We start from the raw sequence: 19331 nt of genomic DNA, 5'->3' as shown, positions 1-19331 counted from the left end.
ATTATTTTAAAATATTTAAATGCTTAAGCATAAGCTAAATTGCAAGGAATGAAAAGTTCAAAAATATCTCTGGCAGAAAGTTTTTTAAAAAAAGAATGAATTTACCAAACTACAAGCTATTATTTGCTGATATATTGGTTAAAGTTGATTCCTATGTTAACCAACTACAACGCCTGTTCTGAAAATCTTTCTTAAGAATAATTTTTTAGTTATGTATAATTTCTTAATTTTCATTTCTTTTAAATTTTGACATTGACATTACATGTGAAGTGTTTAATTTATTATGTAGCTTTTTATATTTACCACTCTGACGCATAACCAATTTTTCGCAATGTCATGTAAATAATTTGATAGTTTATTAATTATTTTACTTGCCGTCTTTGAACAATGTAGTAAATACAATCATAAGAGGAATTTTAATCTTAGATCTTCACAATTTTAGATTTGTTTAGGCAAACAGTCTGAAATTTGCCTGAACTTTTTAAGTTAAATAATTAGTATATATTATAATTTTTTTTTGCATCCTGTGAACATTTTAATTAATACAAACATAAAAGTAATTCTATTCTTGAAATTTCCTGTTATTTTGGATGTTTTTAGGCCTTTTTTCTAAATATTTTATGATTTTTTTTTAGATTGAGTAATTAGGTACTAATTATTTATTTTCTGTAAATAATTTAGTAAACAATTGTGTCTAATGATTTTATAGGCTGTGAAACAAAAAATCTTTTAATGGGAATTTTTTGAATAATTTTTAAGTTGATTTCCTAATATTTAATATTAATATAAAAAATATGATTGAAAAATAGCAGCTCGGACAGTATTTGCTGAAATGAGAGTTTGACTGATGTGTTTTGCAAAAGATTTATCATACTTCTATTAATTCTCAACATCCCATTTTCTTATTATTTCATGATTGATGGTTTTTGTATTAACGTTCTTTATTATTTAAAGTCATTATTTTTTAGCGTTACTTATAGTATTTTGAAATAATTAAAAATTTTATTGTGAAACTGGAATTTTTTTTTTAAAGTAAAGATAAATTATTGAGGTTGTGTAAACTATTGTCTTACAAATTATTTAGTTCCTTACTTTATTTTTTGTCATTCTGTTGTAGAAAGTTCTGTAAGAATTCTGAATTTTTCTGTGTTACTGTAAGAAATTTTCTGAAATAATTTTGAAACCAATTTTTTTTTTAAATTAAGAATTGTAAAAAAATTCGAAATATTCCAATCATTTTCTTTTAATAACACTTTCAACTTATGTAAAACGTTGAAAAACTTTAATAATTTTGATACTTTGGTGTGGTATAACTGGGTATTTAAAAGAAGAGTAAATTAAAGTTACGAAATAGTGAGTTCAAAATGAATAAATAGCATTTACTTTAATTATTGAAAATACAAATTTAATTTTAAATTTTTATACTTATGAAATTGTTTTTGAAACCAATTTTTTTTTAAAATTTAGAATTGTAGAAAAAATTCAAAATATTCCAATCATTTTCATTTAATAACACTTTCAATTTATGTAAAATGTTAAAAAACTTTAATAATTTTGATACTTTGGTGTGGTATAACTGGGTATTTAAAAGAAGAGTAAATTAAAGTTACGAAATAGTGAGTTGAAAATGAATAAATAGCATTTACTTTAATTATTGAAAATACAAATTTAATTTTATGTTTTTATACTTATTAAATTTTTTTGAAACCAATTTTTAAAAAAAATTTAGAATTGTAAAATTTTTTTTAATGAATTCTTGTTAATTGGGTACTTGCACTTCCAAGAAGACCACAATACCCTATGACGTATTACATCAGCACCATCTAATCTTTATCAGCAAAATGGCGTATTAAAGTTGAGCTAAGTTTCTCTACATAAGTTAGAATGTTAATTAAAGTTAAATTAATCAAGTATTGTCAGCACCGTCTAATCTTTATCAGCAAAATGGCGTATTAAAGTTGAGCTAAGTTTCTCTACATAAGTTTGAATGTTAATTAAAGTTTAATTAATCAAGTATTGTCAGCGCCATCTAATCTTTATCAGCAAAATGGCGTATTAAAGTTGAGCTAAGTTTCTCTACATAAGTTTGAATGTTAATTAAAGTTAAATTAATCAAGTATTGTCAGCGCCTTCTAATCTTTATCAGCAAAATGGCGTATTAAAGTTGAGCTAAGTTTCTCTACATAAGTTAAGAATGTTAATTAAAGTTAAATTAATCAAGTATTGTCAGCACCGTCTAATCTTTATCAGCAAAATGGCGTATTAAAGTTGAGCTAAGTTTCTCTACATAAGTTTGAATGTTAATTAAAGTTAAATTAATCAAGTATTGTCAGCGCCTTCTAATCTTTATCAGCAAAATGGCGTATTAAAGTTGAGCTAAATTTCTCTACATAAGTTAGAATGTTAATTAAAGTTAAATTAATCAAGTATTGTCAGCACCGTCTAATCTTTATCAGCAAAATGGCGTATTAAAGTTGAGCTAAGTTTCTCTACATAAGTTTGAATGTTAATTGAAGTTAAATTAATCAAGTATTGTCAGCGCCATCTAATCTTTATCAGCAAAATGGCATATTAAAGTTGAGCTAAGTTTCTCTACATAAGTTTGAATGCTAATTAAAGTTAAATTAATCAAGTATTGTCAGCGCCATCTAATCTTTATCAGCAAAATGGCGTATTAAAGTTGAGCTAAGTTTCTCTACATAAGTTAAGAATGTTAATTAAAGTTAAGTTAATTAAACACAGAGCCGTATCTCACATCAAGTTTGTTGAAATATAATTCTTTCTCGTCTACTTCGTTTACTTTAGATTCATTATTTGTTTATGTATTTTATAATAACCGTGATATATTTTTGTTTAATGTACCTTACAGCTTTGATGCATATTTAGTTTGTTTATGTTCTACATGGTTTCATGCCTGCCTTTGTGTTAAGTCTTTTTGTAAATAAGAGTATTTAGTGAAATAATTGAAATCTTTGTGAAAGAATTTAGAATGTGTCACGTAAGAGAATTGATACTTGACGGGCTTGGCTTACTCGAAATGGAAGGAAAAGAACAGTTGCTAACGTAAACAAATGCCACGTTTCAACAACCAATCAGGATCGAGATACCCATGCTACGTCACTTGCAGGTATCCCATGGAGAAAATTTCTGGTAATATGCATTGTGTATTGACTTATCATTACAAGAAATACTCTGATAGGAAACTTAGCCTGGAAAATAGAAGCAAGCAATTTCTATTCTTGCACTATTTCTTTTCTTGCTTATTGTTTTCCAGATAAGTAAACAAAATCGTGCCATTTACCTTAACACAGTGTTTCCCAAACTTATAACTTTTGTGTACCTTTTCTAAATTTCTCGTAACACTGTGTACCACTCATAAAAAAATGAATGTATTTTTTACTATAAAAATTTCCACAAAAGTTAAAAATCACAATTGGCTATTGACACTACTAATTATTAACTGTTATCTCTACAAAAAATAGCCAATGGAAAAATACGTAATCTTTCATGGCTAGCTTCGTTTTTAAATAAAAATTTTTGAAATTTTCGTTTGTTGCAAGATTTTTCGCATAAGAAAGCGTACCCCCGTTAAACTGTTCCCGTACCCCTGAGGGTACGCGTACCACACTTTGGGAAACACCGCCTTAACATATTAATCGCTATAACATGTATACAGAATTGTTTTTTTGTCAGAAAAACCGTTTTACTCTTCCCTTAACAAGCTAGAAAATTATGGATTTTTATCAATTTCTTTCGGGTTCCCGATGTTTTCTCCTTATAGTACAGGGTTTCTTAACCTGTGGTTCATGGACCCCTTAGGGGTCCATGGGTCATATTTTAGGGGTCCGTCAACTACTCCTAATTTTTAAAACGTTTGGATCAATAATATTTAAATAACATTGATCTTTTTTTCTGAAAGGTGAAAATACATAGGTACATATTTGAAACTAGGTGATCGAGATACCCCAAATTCAGTGCTGATTGCACACAGCCCTCTAATATCCCTGTCATATTTTTAACATCCTCCACTAACCGGCTTTCAGTTTGCACCATCAGAGGCAATCCCCCGATGACGTCCGCTGTGCTATTTTTTTATCACCCCCAATCAAGCTTCGTACATTTGGCACCTTGTCCAGGTTACTAGATCTAGAATTTTTTACTAAGAAGAAAGCCCAGTTTTTGAAATCTGGAACATTAATCGAACTAAGATTTGGTATTCCACAAAAACCTGTGGTTGAGGCATCTCTCAAAGTTGCAAATCGTATTGCCAAAAGCAAGAAACCGCATACTGTTGGAGAGACGTTAATTAAGCCATGTGCGCTGAAAATGGTTGAATTATTTTGTGGACTGAAACAAAGAAAAAAACTTGAAGCTATTCCATTGTCAAATGATGTGATACATTCAAGAATAGTTGAAATTTCTTGCAATATCTTGAAACAGATCATCGATGAATTGATACTATCAAAGAGGAATTCTTATTTGGTGAGTCTCTTTTGCAAATTACAAAGGCAGTTGATGCTGTAGCAATGTTAATTGTTTTCTTTACCAAACACGACATTGACTGGAAAGAAAAAATTCATTTACTTTGTACAGATGGAGCACCTGCTATGCTTGGCAATAAATCTGGTTTTGCCCTGTTGGTACAAAAAGAGTCTCCTAGTGTTCTTGTTACTCATTGTTTTTTACATAGACATGCACAGACTACAAAAACTCTTCCAACCTGCTTAAAAGAAGTATTATCACTAGTTATTAAAACTGTGAATTTATTTAGAAGTAGAGTTCTTAATCATCGTCTTTTTAAAACACTGTGTCAAGAAATGGAAGCAGAAGATGAGGTACTTCTGAACCACATGGAAGGGCGCTGGCTGTCACGAGGGCAGGTTTTGAAACGAATTTTCATGTTGAAACAGAAGTATCACTTTTTCTAGAAGAAAAAGATAACCCGCTCTTCGAATATTTAAAAAAAAAAGATTTTACATATAAATTGGCTTACCTGGCAGATATTTTTAACCACATGAACAATATAAGTATTTTAATTCAAGGGCCAGATATCACCATCATGGATGCAACTGAGAGATTACAAGCATTCTTATTGAAAGTGCCACTTCGAAAAAATAGAATTCAAAATGAGAACTATGCAAACTTTCAAATATTGGACTAAATGAATCTGAATGAGCTTACTAAAAATGAATCTCGGCAAGATAATTTGTCACTGAATAGCTTGAAAAATGAAATCTGTGAACACCTGGAAGTACTTCAAGTTTCATTTAAAAAATACTTGAATTTGGATGAGATAAATATAAAAGATGAGTTGTGGATTTGTAATTCTTTTCTTTGTGACTGTATCGATAATATGAACCTTGTCAAAGATGAGCTTATTGATCTTAGAACAAAGTCCTTACTAAAAATGGATTTCGATTCAAAAACACTCGAAGAGTTCTGGTCTTCTGTGAGAGAAGACTACCCATTGCTTGTAAAGAGAGCTAAGGCAGCTGTAATTCCGTGCTACAGTGTGTCTTAACGAAGCGGGATTTTTCCCTCTCGTAACAATAAAACAAAACATCGAAATCGATTGAATGTTGAACATGATATGCGCGTTGCTTTGTCGAAAGCCATCCCTCAATTCAATTTATTAATTAAGGAAAAGTAGCAACAGCCTTCACATTAAAAATTTTAGTTTTAAAATTTTTTGTATATTATTATAATAATAAAATTAAATCTTTTCTAACGATTGATGTTTTTTGTAATTATTTTTTTCACAGGGGGGTGGTCCGAGACATCTTAAAATTTTTTTAAAAGGGGTCCATTGTGCCAAAAAGGTTAAGAAACACTGTTATAGTAGGTCAATATCCTTGTGACTACACGTTAATACTTTGCCCAAATTAAATGTAAATTTTGAAATAACAGTAAAAACACTCTTATTTGTATCACTGATTTATTTTAAGAAATAAGGAGAAACAAACATGACTGAAAACAAGTTGCATATTCAGTGCTTTAAATACATTAAAACGAGATAACTTTTTCCTGAGTGGCAACGTGTTTTTAGGACACTTAATACCACTTGAAGAATGTTTAATGCAGTCTAATGCGATTGGCTTCTATTTCATCACCAATCTATTTAAGAAAAAAATATATATCTGACTGAAAATATTCGCGATAAATTTACTGCACGCAAACGCTACATAAAAACAAGGTTGACACATCGCTGAATAAATATCGACTGCTACATCAAAAGAAAAATAATTTTGTTTCTATTGCATTCAAATAGTCATGTTGACCAAAGCTCCGAATCAATAGATATTTACTTCAGAATTAGCAGTCAGGAACCTATCTGTAATATACAGTACTTGGCGTAGTTGTCTAATAAAATCGTAGTTTTATCATCATCACTTTGGACTTTTTTTTTTACTCTTTGTGGTCTTTGTCTATAAAATAAGAGCCATCTCCTGTTCTGATTTTTCTTTGATGTATGCTCTCTGGATTAGTGGTCTTCAAGTCGTATGCCTGGCCAATGTATGCCATACAATCAATGAAAAATGTAGTGAAATTGTATTTATATCCTAGCTCACTTGTGGCGTAATCCCAAGGAAATGTGTGATGGTAATTGTGGAATCCTTCACCAATTGCAAAAGCAGAAACCCATTTGGATTCAGTTGCGCTTATGTATTTGTCGTATGGTTTATTGCCCCATAAATGTGCTGCACTGTTAACAAACCATGTGAAATGTAGGCAGAGGACGTATCGGAGGAATCCGGCTCCAAATACGCTTGCGTACCAGTCTTCGTTCCAGCAATAATAAGGGATCGCTGATGGAATCACAAAGCAACAAATGGCTGCCAGAGGAACGTAAAACCTGTAAGATATTGCAAATGTTAAATGTTTGCTAAAATCTTAAAAATTAAAGCATTTACACTTAAAAAAATTGAAAATCTTCGGAGAAGAGTGTATGCAGTGACAGTTTGATCACTGCACATTTTTTTCTCCGAAGAAAAACATACATACATACACAAACACTTAGAGAACTAAACTACTAAAAATAAAACAAATTACTCATGTTTAATCACAAGATTACTGTGCTGTGCTGACATCTATGTTCTCATTTTAAAGGGTAAATACTTCAGACAAAAGCAGTAGCTTTTCTTTAGGGAGCCAGAATAATTAGAAATCTGAAATGATTGCTGACTTTCGGATTCCGAATAATTTGATTTTTACCATATTGTTTATAATGTCAATAATAGCGCGCAACATCAGAGCTAAGACCATCGTATATGCTTTGTAATAGTAGTAGTTGTCCATTTACGTCGCACTAGAGCTGTACAATGGGCTATTGGCGACGGTCTGGGAAAAATCGCTGAGGATGATCCGAAGACATGCCATCACAATTTTGATCCTCTGTAGAGGGGATGGCACCCCCGCTTCGGTAGCCCGACGACCTGCACGTGAAGTCGAGCACTTTACGGTAGAACAGTTTAACGAGGACCAATACCGCACGCCCTCGGTCCCTACGCAGACTGTTCCAAGTGGTCACCCACCCGCACACTGACCGCAGCCAGTGATGCTTGACTTCGGTAATCTGCTGGGAACCGTGTCTTAACGATCAGTCCACTGAGGGACGGTATATGCTTTGAGTTAGTTTAGATAAAGGAACATCCACAACTACGAAATGAACTCTAAATCAACTTTGAAACCAAGTGCATGCAATGATTGACGCGTAATTAATCTGTCAATTAAATTAATATAATAATCAATGTTGTTATGTTCGCAATGTGTAGGTACCGGGTTCTATAAACAGTTTTGCAAAGCAGCTGAATTTTAGAATGTATAAAAATATTTGGAAGGATGTATTAAACATCTTTTCCTGGTTTTCATAGTTTCTCGCCCAGGAACAATGTTTTCATGGGGCGCATTAGGACCCATAATCCTCATGGAACAATCCCTGACGTCTGTAAGCTACTTGAACATAGTTGCAGACCAGGTTCACCCATTCAAGGCAACAGTTTTTCCTGCGGGGGATGGTGTTTACCAATAGGATGTCATAAGGATCGAATCGTCATGGATTGGTTCGAGGAACATTCCAGTGACTTTCAAGTCATATCTTGGCCCCCAAATTCACCTGACCTTAATCCAATAGAGCATGTGTGGTCCTACTTGGAAAACCAAATTCGGGCTGCCACGCTACCCCCTCGCAATGTGAGGGAATTGCAGAACCAGTTGGTGAGAGCTTGGTACCAGATACCTCAGACTATCTATCAGCACCTTGTGGAATCAATGCCACGGCGGGTGCTAGCAGTTTTGAGGGCTAAAGGTGGTCCAAAATGTTATTAGGGTGGTCATAATGTAATGGCTCTTCGGTATATATTTTTAGTAACCCTCTGAGTATTAGTCCGAACTCCCAGATGCAATCTTTACTGCATCATAGAAACCGATTTTTCCATGTTATTGAGTAGGCAAATAGCACGAAAATTAGTTCTTTATAATTTTTCCCAGGGACTCACAGCTTGAAGGGTTAAAAACAGTAATATATGAGAACTTTACAGAACAAGATATGATTTTCAAAATCACTAAGTATTTAGTGTATTTGAAATGCTCGAACATGTCTTAATACTATGACTGCCCAATTTATTTATTACTTACTTTAGTTATAAGTTAAAATTTTATTTTTGAATGTTAAAATTGAATGAAAATGATAAACCACAATTTCAAATTGTTCGAGAGAGCGTATTTCATGAGGAAAAAAAACCAAGAGATTAAACGTTATCTTAAAAACGTTACCTTTTGAAAAAAGTGACGGATTACATTACACAAAAAAAGAAAAATCAAATATTTGTTTACTATCTTTGGAAATTCACTGAAAACTTTAGATATTTGCCTTAAATGTATGTACACCGAAGAGCCATTACATTTTGACCATCCTCCATCTATAACAATGGGCTCGCTCAGGTTTTCATGGTTTCTCACCCAGGAACAATGTTTTCAAGGGGCACATTAGGACCCATAATCCTCATAAAACAATCCCTGACGTCTGTAAGCTACTTGAACATAGTTGCTGACCAGGTTCACCCAATACCTCCTAGAAAGGAATCAAGCCTCACAACGGGTTACTATAGGCGATGATGCCGTAGTAGAGTTAGGCCCAGAGGGAAACCAGTCAGGGTAGCTATTTTTACGAAAAACTCCGAATCTGATCAAACGAGCCATTGGCGATATTCTGAAGTATTATAACCTGTGTCGGCATTCAGCCAATTGGCGAATATTTTTGATTTGAATTTGTAAACAACCGTCAGTGTTCTGGTGTCAACGTTCTTCGTAAAATTTATATTTATTCTACAAATGTTATAAATGTCAGCATTAATTTAATTCTTAGTGTTATGAATAATTGCATATGAGTGCTGTGTACCAAACTGCAGAGGATTTTACAAAGTTGATGGTACAAAAGTAGGAAATTTTGGATTTCCCAATACGTAAGAAATGGCTTGCCGCCATGCCAAGAGATTTTGAAGTTGCAAAGAATTCTAAAGTGAGTAATATTTGTTTTTATTTTTAAAAATTTAATTATGCTTCTTTATTATATTTTTACTAAGAGTAAATTATTTTAAATTGTGGATAAATTATTTATAATAATTAAGTTCTTCTTATCAATCATATCGCAAACTATTGTAATATATAGTTATTTTTATAGAGTTTTATTTTATAAAAATATTAATAATTTTAGTATTTTATTAAATTTTTGCTCAAATTTTAAACATTTTTGTTTGACCATAATATATTGTAACTGCTTAAAGCAAAATTTTTTTATTTGATTATGAAATTTAAATCTATTAATTTTTCTACAAAAATCTATTAATTTTTCATACATGAATATAGTATGTACTATTTATTTTAAATGCACATATAAATATTGTATTCATTTTGTTATAGGTATGTGAGATGCATTTCAAGGAAAATGACATTAGAAAAGAGATATTAAATGACATTAGAATTATTTTTAAATGCTACTGAAAGTTAAACATATATCAGTAAAATTTATGTTTACATTTTATTTATCATTTTTTGAATTTGCTATTTAATAAAATATTTATTATCTAAGGTTGCTTACTTTATTTTAGTTTATCAGTGTGACGGGTAAAAATTATACTTTTTTAAATGTTACTGAAAGTTTAACATATTTCAGTAAATACATTTTATTTATCATTTTTTGAATTTGCTACTTAATAAAATATTTGTTATCTAAGGTTGCTTACTTTATTTTAGTTTATCAGTGTGATGGTAAAAATTATACTTTTTTAAATGTTACTGAAAGTTTTAACATATTTCAGTAAAATTTGTGTTTACATTTTATTTATCGTTTTTTGAATTTGCTATTTAATAAAATATTTGTTATCTAAGGTTGCTTACTTTATTTTAGTTTATCAGTGTGATGGTAAAAATTATACTTTTTTAAATGTTACTGAAAGTTTTAACATATTTCAGTAAAATTTGTGTTTACATTTTATTTATCGTTTTTTGAATTTGCTATTTAATAAAATATTTGTTATCTAAGGTTGCTTACTTTAATTTTAGTTTATCACTTCTAACAATCACACTTCCACAGGAAAAAAATACAAATTATAATCATGCTTTTGATATGTTTTTTTTTTACTATCTAAACCTTGTTTGAAGACTGCATTTGATTTTCTAAATTTTTTTAAGCTCATTTTATGTCATTGTTTATAAACAATTTCTATTTTATTTCGTATGCTCTAGTTCTAATAACATGCAAAACATAATCATTAAAATCCAAAATAATCATCTACTAAAAATGTAAGTATCATATTATAAAAATTAGACCCCTTTCTTAGTTTTATGTCAAAACTATAATAATAATAAATGTGTAAAATCCCTTTAAAAATATATTTCTTTGTTTTTAATCCATACATTTTATAACAAAAAGTTAGATAAAATTTTCCAATTTATAAAATAAAACTGATATTTAATGCTTAAAAATATTTTTTTTTTCATTCACACAACAGTTATTTTTGTTAGAATTGATTTATTGTTAATCATTTCTGAAAACAAATAAATATATTAAGCATTTTTACACAATTTAAGAACATTTAATCTAGACAAAAAAAAAAATAATAATAATTTGTAGAAAGTAAAAAATTAGTAGAAGAGTAACGAAAAAGTGTCGAGAAACAGAAGGGAAAAAGAGAAGCTTCGTCAGAAGTGATCAGCAAATCTGGGCCTAACTGTATGAGTCATCGTTTTGCGTCCTTCGGCTTTCTTCCATCTAGGAGGTATTGGTTCACCCATCCATGGCAACAGTTTTTCCTGCGGGGGATGGTGTTTACCAATAGGATAATGCACCATGTCACAAGGGCCGAATCGTCATGGATTGGTTCGAGGAACATTCCAGTGACTTTCTAGTTCTTGCCCCCCTCCCCCAAATTCACCTGACCTTAATCCAATCGAGCATTTGTGGTCCTACTTGGAAAACCAAATTCGGGCTGCCACGCTACCCCCTCGCAATGTGAGAGAATTGCAGGACCAGCTGATGAGAGCTTGGTACCAGATACCTCAGACTACCTATCAGCATCTTGTGGAATAAATGCCACGGCGGGTGCTAACAGTTTTGAGGGCTAAAGGTAGTCCTACATGTCATTAGCAGGGTGGTCATAATGTAATGGCTCTTCGGTGTATAAGCCTTTAGATTATAATATAAAATTATTTCGAAATGTGTTTTGCAAATCTGCTAAGTTTTTATTTACCTGTGCTGAAATCTAACTACTGGATCAGCCCATATATCGCTGATGTCGACTGTTTTTCCCTTTTCAATAACATCCTTTTGTTTTTTTGCCATCAACCATCCCATATGGGCAAAGAAAAATCCTCGATTCACGTTGTGTGGGTCAGCATTAGTCTCTGCAAATTTATGATGAACTCTGTGGTCTCTTGACCATTCGTAAATGTCGTTCTGAAATAAGAGAAAACATAATTTTTAATAAACACAGTTATAAATGGCAATTAATTGCTCTTACTCATACGGTATTTTCCTTTTTATAGTAATTCATTAAAATCATACTAATTTGTTATGCCTGTAATCTAATCAGAAAGAATAGGAGTTACAGATATCATAATCCAAATAGAATCTCGGTGCTGCCATCTAGTGTGGCAGAAACTAGACGTCCAAATTAACATTTCCAACGGTATCTCACCCATTGTGGTGGTCCTGAAAGAGTGGATACCACCTCTGGAGAACGCACTAGGTCTGCTCATCGACAAGACCGATTTTGCAGCTCATTGGAAATAAAAAAAAGATATATTCAATTTATCTTGCAGAAATGGACATCTTGACAGTTGAAATATTTTTTCCATTATTCATATTATTAGTTGTTAAATTGAGTAATGCTAGACTTGAAGTCAGTAAAAAAAAAGATATCAAAATACCTAATGATCTTATTCCTTTGATAGGTTAGTTATCTTGGTACACTTGGAAAATTATAACAACTCACAGATTTAAAAAGAAGTTATTAGTTCTGTGTACCCGTAGTCAGTAAAGTGCCAGTAATCAGTTCTGTTTTAAATTAAAATATTTTATAAACTGCATGTAGTTGAGAAAAAGTAATGTTGATGAATGAATTGAATACTACCAGTAATAACCTTGTTTTTGAAAACAGTACAGTTTTCTCTGTGTAATTCGTCTCATTTTTTTTTTTAAATTTTAAAGTAACTTGTGTACTAATAAACAAAATTAACTAACGTCAATAATAAGGTCTCTTTGCTCGTAACATCAGATCTAAGACCAGGGTATATGCGTAGAGTTAGTTTAGATAAAGGAACATTAACAACTACAAAATGAACTCTAAATCACCTTTGAAACCAAGTGCATGCGAAGATTAACGCGGTATTAATCAACGTTATGTTCGCAATGTGAGTGTTTTACATTATGTTACAATTAAAGAGTCTGGGATAGCCTGGTCGGTAGGGTGCTGGGCCCTGTCCCAGAGTTTGTGGGTTCGAACCCCGCCGGCCGAGTGTAGTTGGTGACTGATGCACGTTAAAATTCTGTCGAGTCGCAAAGTCCTCCATGTTCCCATAACAAATCAAAACCTCTGAGGGTACTGGATTGGAGATCGATCGTTCTCTGATTCAGGTCAAAATTACGATCTATGGATTAATGAATGGATGTATGAATGGGTCCGCCTTATAAACAGGTGTGACGTATGATGTGGCAGAAGTCGAATTCTTGACCATAGATGGCGCCACTGGAAAACAAGAATCGCACACTCTGCCTTAATTTGCTTGGTTTCACCAAGCAGGCTTGTCCGTGTGGCAAGTGGCATTAGAACCAACCAACCAACAGAATTGAAACACTGCTAGATTTTGTTTTCCTACAAATACGTATTATCTTAAGTTTTAAAAAAAATGAAACCATTAAATTGCACTGTACAACCTTAAAACTGTATCACGATCCCAATTCCCTTACTGTTCCCTTTAGATCTAAATAACTGTGGAAATGTGAAAAATCATTGTTTGGAAGTGAGCCGTGTTAGGATTTTAACGCAAAAAACAAAACAAAAAACACTGGTTTTCTTCTGCTGTATGAAAATGCTAAACACAATATTTTTTCCACTCATTTTCATCAAAATTGATACAAAATAATGAAAAAACTATCCAAAATAAGTTTAATAAAAATTCTGCTTCAAAGGGTAAAGCAATTACAAAAACGAATTCAAAAAAAATCTTAAAGCAAACAAATCTCATTTATCTGTACTACTGTAATTACAAATTTATCTGTATGAAGTTGCTCTTTGCAACATTTTCTTGCTTAACATTTTTGAGAAAAAATGCATAGAAGTTTCAAAAGTTTTCTAATACTGTTTCTTTTAACTTTATTTTTTTGTCATTTTTTACCTTTTTTTTTGGACGTTATAGTGCTGTCAAATAACATTCTACCATCAAGAAGTTTTTTAAAAACAAATAAACAACGAAAAAATTGAAACATACATTTTAATCAAAAATTCAAGATGGTGAGGGAAAAAGCCGTGTTAGTCTTAAAGAGAAGAGAAACACCACAATTAAAATTTCAAAAGCAACGACTTTTTAACTTATATCGAATTTGGCATTAAAATGCATAGATTATTTTATATCATTGAAAAATAATGTTAAAAAGTTTGAAAACTTCGAAGGATGTGGAAATAAATTTTTCTTTCCCTTGTATTATATATATATATATATATATATATATATATATATATATATATATATATATATATATATATATATATATATATATATATATATATATATATATATATATATATATATATATATACTACACTTGCAAACACGATAGCTTTTTTATTTTTACACCAATTCAGCTGAACATTTAAAAATGTCTATTACTAATACAGTTTTCGTTAAAAGTGGGTTTATAAGATAATACTTTTAGTTTTCAATTATTTCAATGATAAAATAGGAATTTTGAGAATTAATGTCCAAGCTTATTCTTTAGTTAATCAAAAACCATGAAGGAACAGGATTTTACACAAAAAACATACATTGGTACAATAATATAAAAATTATTTTCATTCAATTAATTATTTTTATTCAATATTTTATTATTTATTTTTATTCAATATCGTTTGGAATTAGTTGTGTTGATTGGTGCTTTTTCTTAGCTTCTATTTACAATTGGAATGTATTAGAATAAATAATGTACTGACCTGTAAAGCCAAGCAGTTGCAAAAGGCTAAAAATATTCTCAAGGGAAGTTTTGCCTTGTATGACCTATGAGTCCATAACCTATGGGCCCCTGCTGTTATCCCAAGACCATTGGCGAAACTTAAAAAGACACCTATTGACAAATGTAAATACTTATCAGGAAATATAACATGGTGATTGAAGCAGTTTGATCATTCACGTTTGAAACAAAAATCTTAATTATTTACTGAATAAAAAAATCTATCTAAAGATGAATTATCGAAGAGATAGTGAAATACTGTGTGTTCTGTAATATCCACCCTTAATGTACAGGGTTAGCCTTATTGATTCGTAAAGTTTCAAAGGACTGTTTATTTACAAGTGTATGATGTATACAAGTGAGTGGTACATGGTAGGAAGTAGACGCACATTAAGTTTCTGGTATATGCTTCAAATGGCTAATGCACGCACCCTGGGTCACTCAGAAAACATCCCAATGGTATATCTGTCTCGCCCATACGTTCAGTAGCCTGTTTCGGCGAATTTTAATCACAGCAGCGGTGATGGGTAGCTGATTGCTGTTAACCAGATTGTTAGTGCTGCCTTAACTGATAAATTTTCGTTTAAGTTTCCCATTTATTTTTAAAAAGTAAACCAACAAATGGATAAAAACGACTGAGACTCTTTTTTTTAAAAAAAACATCAACTCTCCTTGAATAAAAAAGAGCTGAGTTAGAGAACACCGCAAAGGACAAAAACCAAAGATTTTTTTCCCTGTTACTTGATAACAAGCTTAACATTTACAAACATCGCATTTTATTCCAATTTTTTGTATCATTGTATAAGACTCAACTTGAATATAAACAACATAAAGTCTTTGCTTTTAGAGACCTGATATTTGCAAATTTCGCTTCATTAAATTTGTTAGATTAAGCTGTAGTTTTACATTAATAATTTTTATCTGACTGCGTTGCGGGCATAGTGAGGTTTGGATTTATCTAGACAGTGCTGCAGATTCACTCCGTTAATTCTTCCGCGGATGCATAGCCCTCACAAGTTGGCATTAGGGGTACATAAACTTTTGTCTCTCACAAGTTGGCAGTAGTAGTGTACAAGCTTGATCCTTCACAAGTTGGCATTAAAGGCACATAATTCAGTCTCCACAGGTTATATTGGGTTATATACAAACTTTATTTTCTACAAGCTGGCATTTAGGATGCATAAACTTTGTCCTTCACAAGTTTATCTATCTTTAATGCCAATTCTGCTGCCTTGACTAACATTGATAAAAACTTGATTACAATTGAAATGACCATTGAACACTTATAGTATATGTACTAGAAACTTGATGAGTGTATGTATCTTTCCACCAATCATTGTTAATCGTATATTTGTAAATACATATCCTTTTGAAACTGGACAAATTATTAAGGCTAACCCTATTGCTGAATACGTTTTTAGACGTGAAAAACAGTGCATAAAGAGGACCACGAGTAATTATCATTTAAATGTAAGAAGAAAAAAACTCTATCAAACTCTGACGAATTATTGTTGAGATCAAATGAGACATTAGAATGGAAGGGTATGGAGCAACATAATGATAAGCCATATTTGCTAACTGCACGGGAGAGCAATTTTGGCGCAAGAAACCCATCATTTCCATGTAGACGATAAGATGTTTATGTGCTTTGTAGTGTTTGGTGAAAGCAAAGTACGTATCTGAAATAATACAAAGAAACAGTTTTGTGCAAAAAAATTTCCGTTAGAAAAGTCTGCCTTAGCATTTCGCATTTCTTAAGAAACCGTCCTTCAAAACTTCACCCACAAATAAATTGCCTTAGATTATTTAAAATTATTATTATAAATGAAAAGAAATGGGCATTTCGAGTCACTAATTATATGTTTGTTTAAGTTCTAAATAAGGTCTACAAATTAATCATTTATAACTACTTAATGTTATTCTGAAATTATTTTCAATGTGGAGAATGTACACAATGTGTACACAAAATAAGCTAATCTGTGCTTACACGGGATGTTTAAGTACAGCGGTTCCTAACTTGGAAAAAAGGTGAGGGAAATTATAAATATTGAGGATTGCATAGCAATCCACTGTAAATAATATTGTACGACGCACTTCCCTATTATAAATTTTATGTTATATAATTATATAAATTATCTTAATTCAATGTTTACCTTCGTAATAATTATTTTTGGAAATTACATGCAAATAGGCTTATAAATAGGCTTATAATAGCTCTTTTATCATCATTTAATGATTTGGGGACCAATTTGGCGAGTTTGTCTACCTCCTTTGCAGGTTTGCAACCGCTGTACTGTAACATCCTGTATAGATAATAAAGAGACGTAGACTGACAAAGACGAATGATTATAAACAGTTGTAGACAATATATTTAAATTTCATGAAATACATTGTATGGAATATCCTCTTGAAAAGGAATCGTTATTTATTGACAATATTGAATATGTAATATTTTATTTTATTTGAAAACTCCCAGCCGCTAATTTACAATCCAGCAGCCTTTGACGACTATCTCTCTCTGTTTTTTTTTTTTTTTTTTTTTTTTTTTTTGATGACTTTCTTCTTGATTGTAATTTGTCGCAATTATATTGCAAGCTTTTATTTATTTTAAAATTTATTATTTAAGCTAGGAAAAGTCAAGAATCAAATTTTTTTCTTTATCTGAGAAAATGCCAAACAGAAGAGCGAGTCGTTAAAGGCTGCTGGATTGGAAAATCACTTCTCGGCCCTTATAAAGGCTTGACATCCAGGAGGCAATAACATATAGTTTGTCTAAAGTAGGAACTCCCCAAGCCATTTGTCTGAATCTTTGGCGGTGACTACGGTAACGAGGTATAACTATATAAAGTAGGGTTGTGGGATCATTGTTTAGGGCAAGTTTTGACCAGGGTGGGCGAGAGAAAGGGAATCTTTTTCTTTGGTCTACTTTGTTAGCCTTAGCTAGAGTGAAGAGAAGCTACCCTCCCTGAAATGCGATATTCTTGTTTCCATAGCAGTAGACGCCCTCAGACTTTGTGGCGAGGGTAGTTCTTACCGTAGACAAACTATACATCTTTGGAGGGAGAATATGGTATGTTTGAATTGAATAACTTAATTAAAAATGCCAACAAAATGTTTGTTCTCTAATCAGGACTGTCCACGTTTTGTCCAAGATAATTTGGTGCCATCCTTGTTTTTAAAATACATTATAATAATGTGTCAAGTTTTTTGAAATCAAATTATAAATGAGGAAAGTTTGATGTTAAAAAAATAAATAAATTTATTTGTATAATTACCGTAAAACCATGATGTTAAAGTTGCGTGAGCGATTACAAGATAAAGGCCATAGATTGCTGCTGCATGTAGCCCTATGAATAAAAAGACATTCCTCCAAACAATTTGAACTGGCTCTAAAGGTTTTGTTTCTGGTTCATGTTCATGATGCTCTTCTTGCACCGATGTAGAGACTACATTCGGTGCCATTGGTAAATAGAGACTACCTAAAATAAAATTAATATCACTGTCACTACGCTTCTGAAATTTAACATTTTATACATTTAACATACATATGCTGTCCGAAAAATATGGTCAGCTACTTAGAGCCTAAAAATTCATTCGACCCTTTAGCAGGCGCTCCGGCATTAGGAGGTGGAACTGGGTTTGAATTAGATGTCATAAGATAAATTTTCTCAAAATATCAAAATTGACAATATATCGCTTCAAAATATCAAACTCACGATACATCGATTTTAAATTATTTGAACCTCATTTTCATTTTGCGATTACAATGCCATCTGTAAGACAAAATGCATAACAATCTAAGCTATTTCGGGGTATTTTTTTTCTGAAAAATCGAAATCTGTAATACAGAAAAGGGTTTTCATTTACGATTTTTTTTTTTTAAGTTACCCCATTCACACCCAAGGGGTGAGATGCAGATTAATTTTGGTATCCTTTTTTTGATATTGTATTTATTAAATCTACATGTTTTTTTATCTTATTTTATGGAAGTCCAATTCTATTTAAAATATTTGGATATTTATTCTTTTATAAATTTTTAAAAATGTGATAGGAATAGGCTTTTGTTTGCGTTTTACAAGTTTAATTAATATTTTATTTATAAAAACTACGTTTTTTTATTTAAAAAAAAAGTCCAATTCCATTTCAAATGTTTAGACCTTTATTCTTTTAAATATTTTAAAAATGTGATATGAATAGACATTTGTTTGCGTTTCTCAAATTCAAATTCGAATTGAAATTTTGCCTGTTGATATTATGCTTTTGTTAAAGAGCATTTGCTTAATAAACAGTATAGTTCTGTATGAATTCTTCAATCAAGATTTTCCTAAATTTCTTACTTATTTTACTTTTAAGAAATATATCACTTGTAAATCATGAAAAAATCTATTTCACTTGAATTGTTTAAGCGTATTCACGCTAATTAACGCTATCTTTTAGAGAATTTAGATGGAAACATTTTATCTGAAACATCTTGATAGACAATCATTAAACAAATACCGATAAATATTACATTTTTAAAAAATGAATGCATAAACATTTGAAATAAATGTAGATTTTCAATAAATATAATATTAAAATGTATTTACTTTTGAAAAAAAAATTCTATTGC

The 19331-nt window shown here is 31.2% G+C and overlaps 1 protein-coding gene across 1 annotated transcript in view; it reads right to left on the bottom strand.

Annotated features, from left to right (window-relative positions):
- Positions 1 to 5921: 5921 nt before the first annotated feature.
- Positions 5922 to 19331, bottom strand: part of LOC107456449 (acyl-CoA Delta-9 desaturase) — a 45933-nt gene continuing 32523 nt past the window's right edge. The window contains exons 2-5 of the mRNA XM_016074313.3: positions 17998 to 18201; positions 14706 to 14836; positions 11748 to 11953; positions 5922 to 6853 (exon numbers count right to left, since the gene is read on the bottom strand). Of these exons, the coding sequence (XP_015929799.1) occupies positions 6406 to 6853; positions 11748 to 11953; positions 14706 to 14836; positions 17998 to 18184 (972 nt within the window). The 5' untranslated portion in view covers positions 18185 to 18201 and the 3' untranslated portion in view covers positions 5922 to 6405. The remainder of the gene's footprint in view (positions 6854 to 11747; positions 11954 to 14705; positions 14837 to 17997; positions 18202 to 19331) is intronic.

Source organism: Parasteatoda tepidariorum, chromosome 4, assembly GCF_982258835.1.
Source record: "Parasteatoda tepidariorum strain Cologne lab strain chromosome 4, Ptep-v5.0, whole genome shotgun sequence".
Lineage (NCBI taxonomy): Eukaryota > Metazoa > Arthropoda > Arachnida > Araneae > Theridiidae > Parasteatoda > Parasteatoda tepidariorum.
Note: the sequence above shows the minus strand (reverse complement) of the source record. Positions and strands in the feature narration are given on the sequence as shown.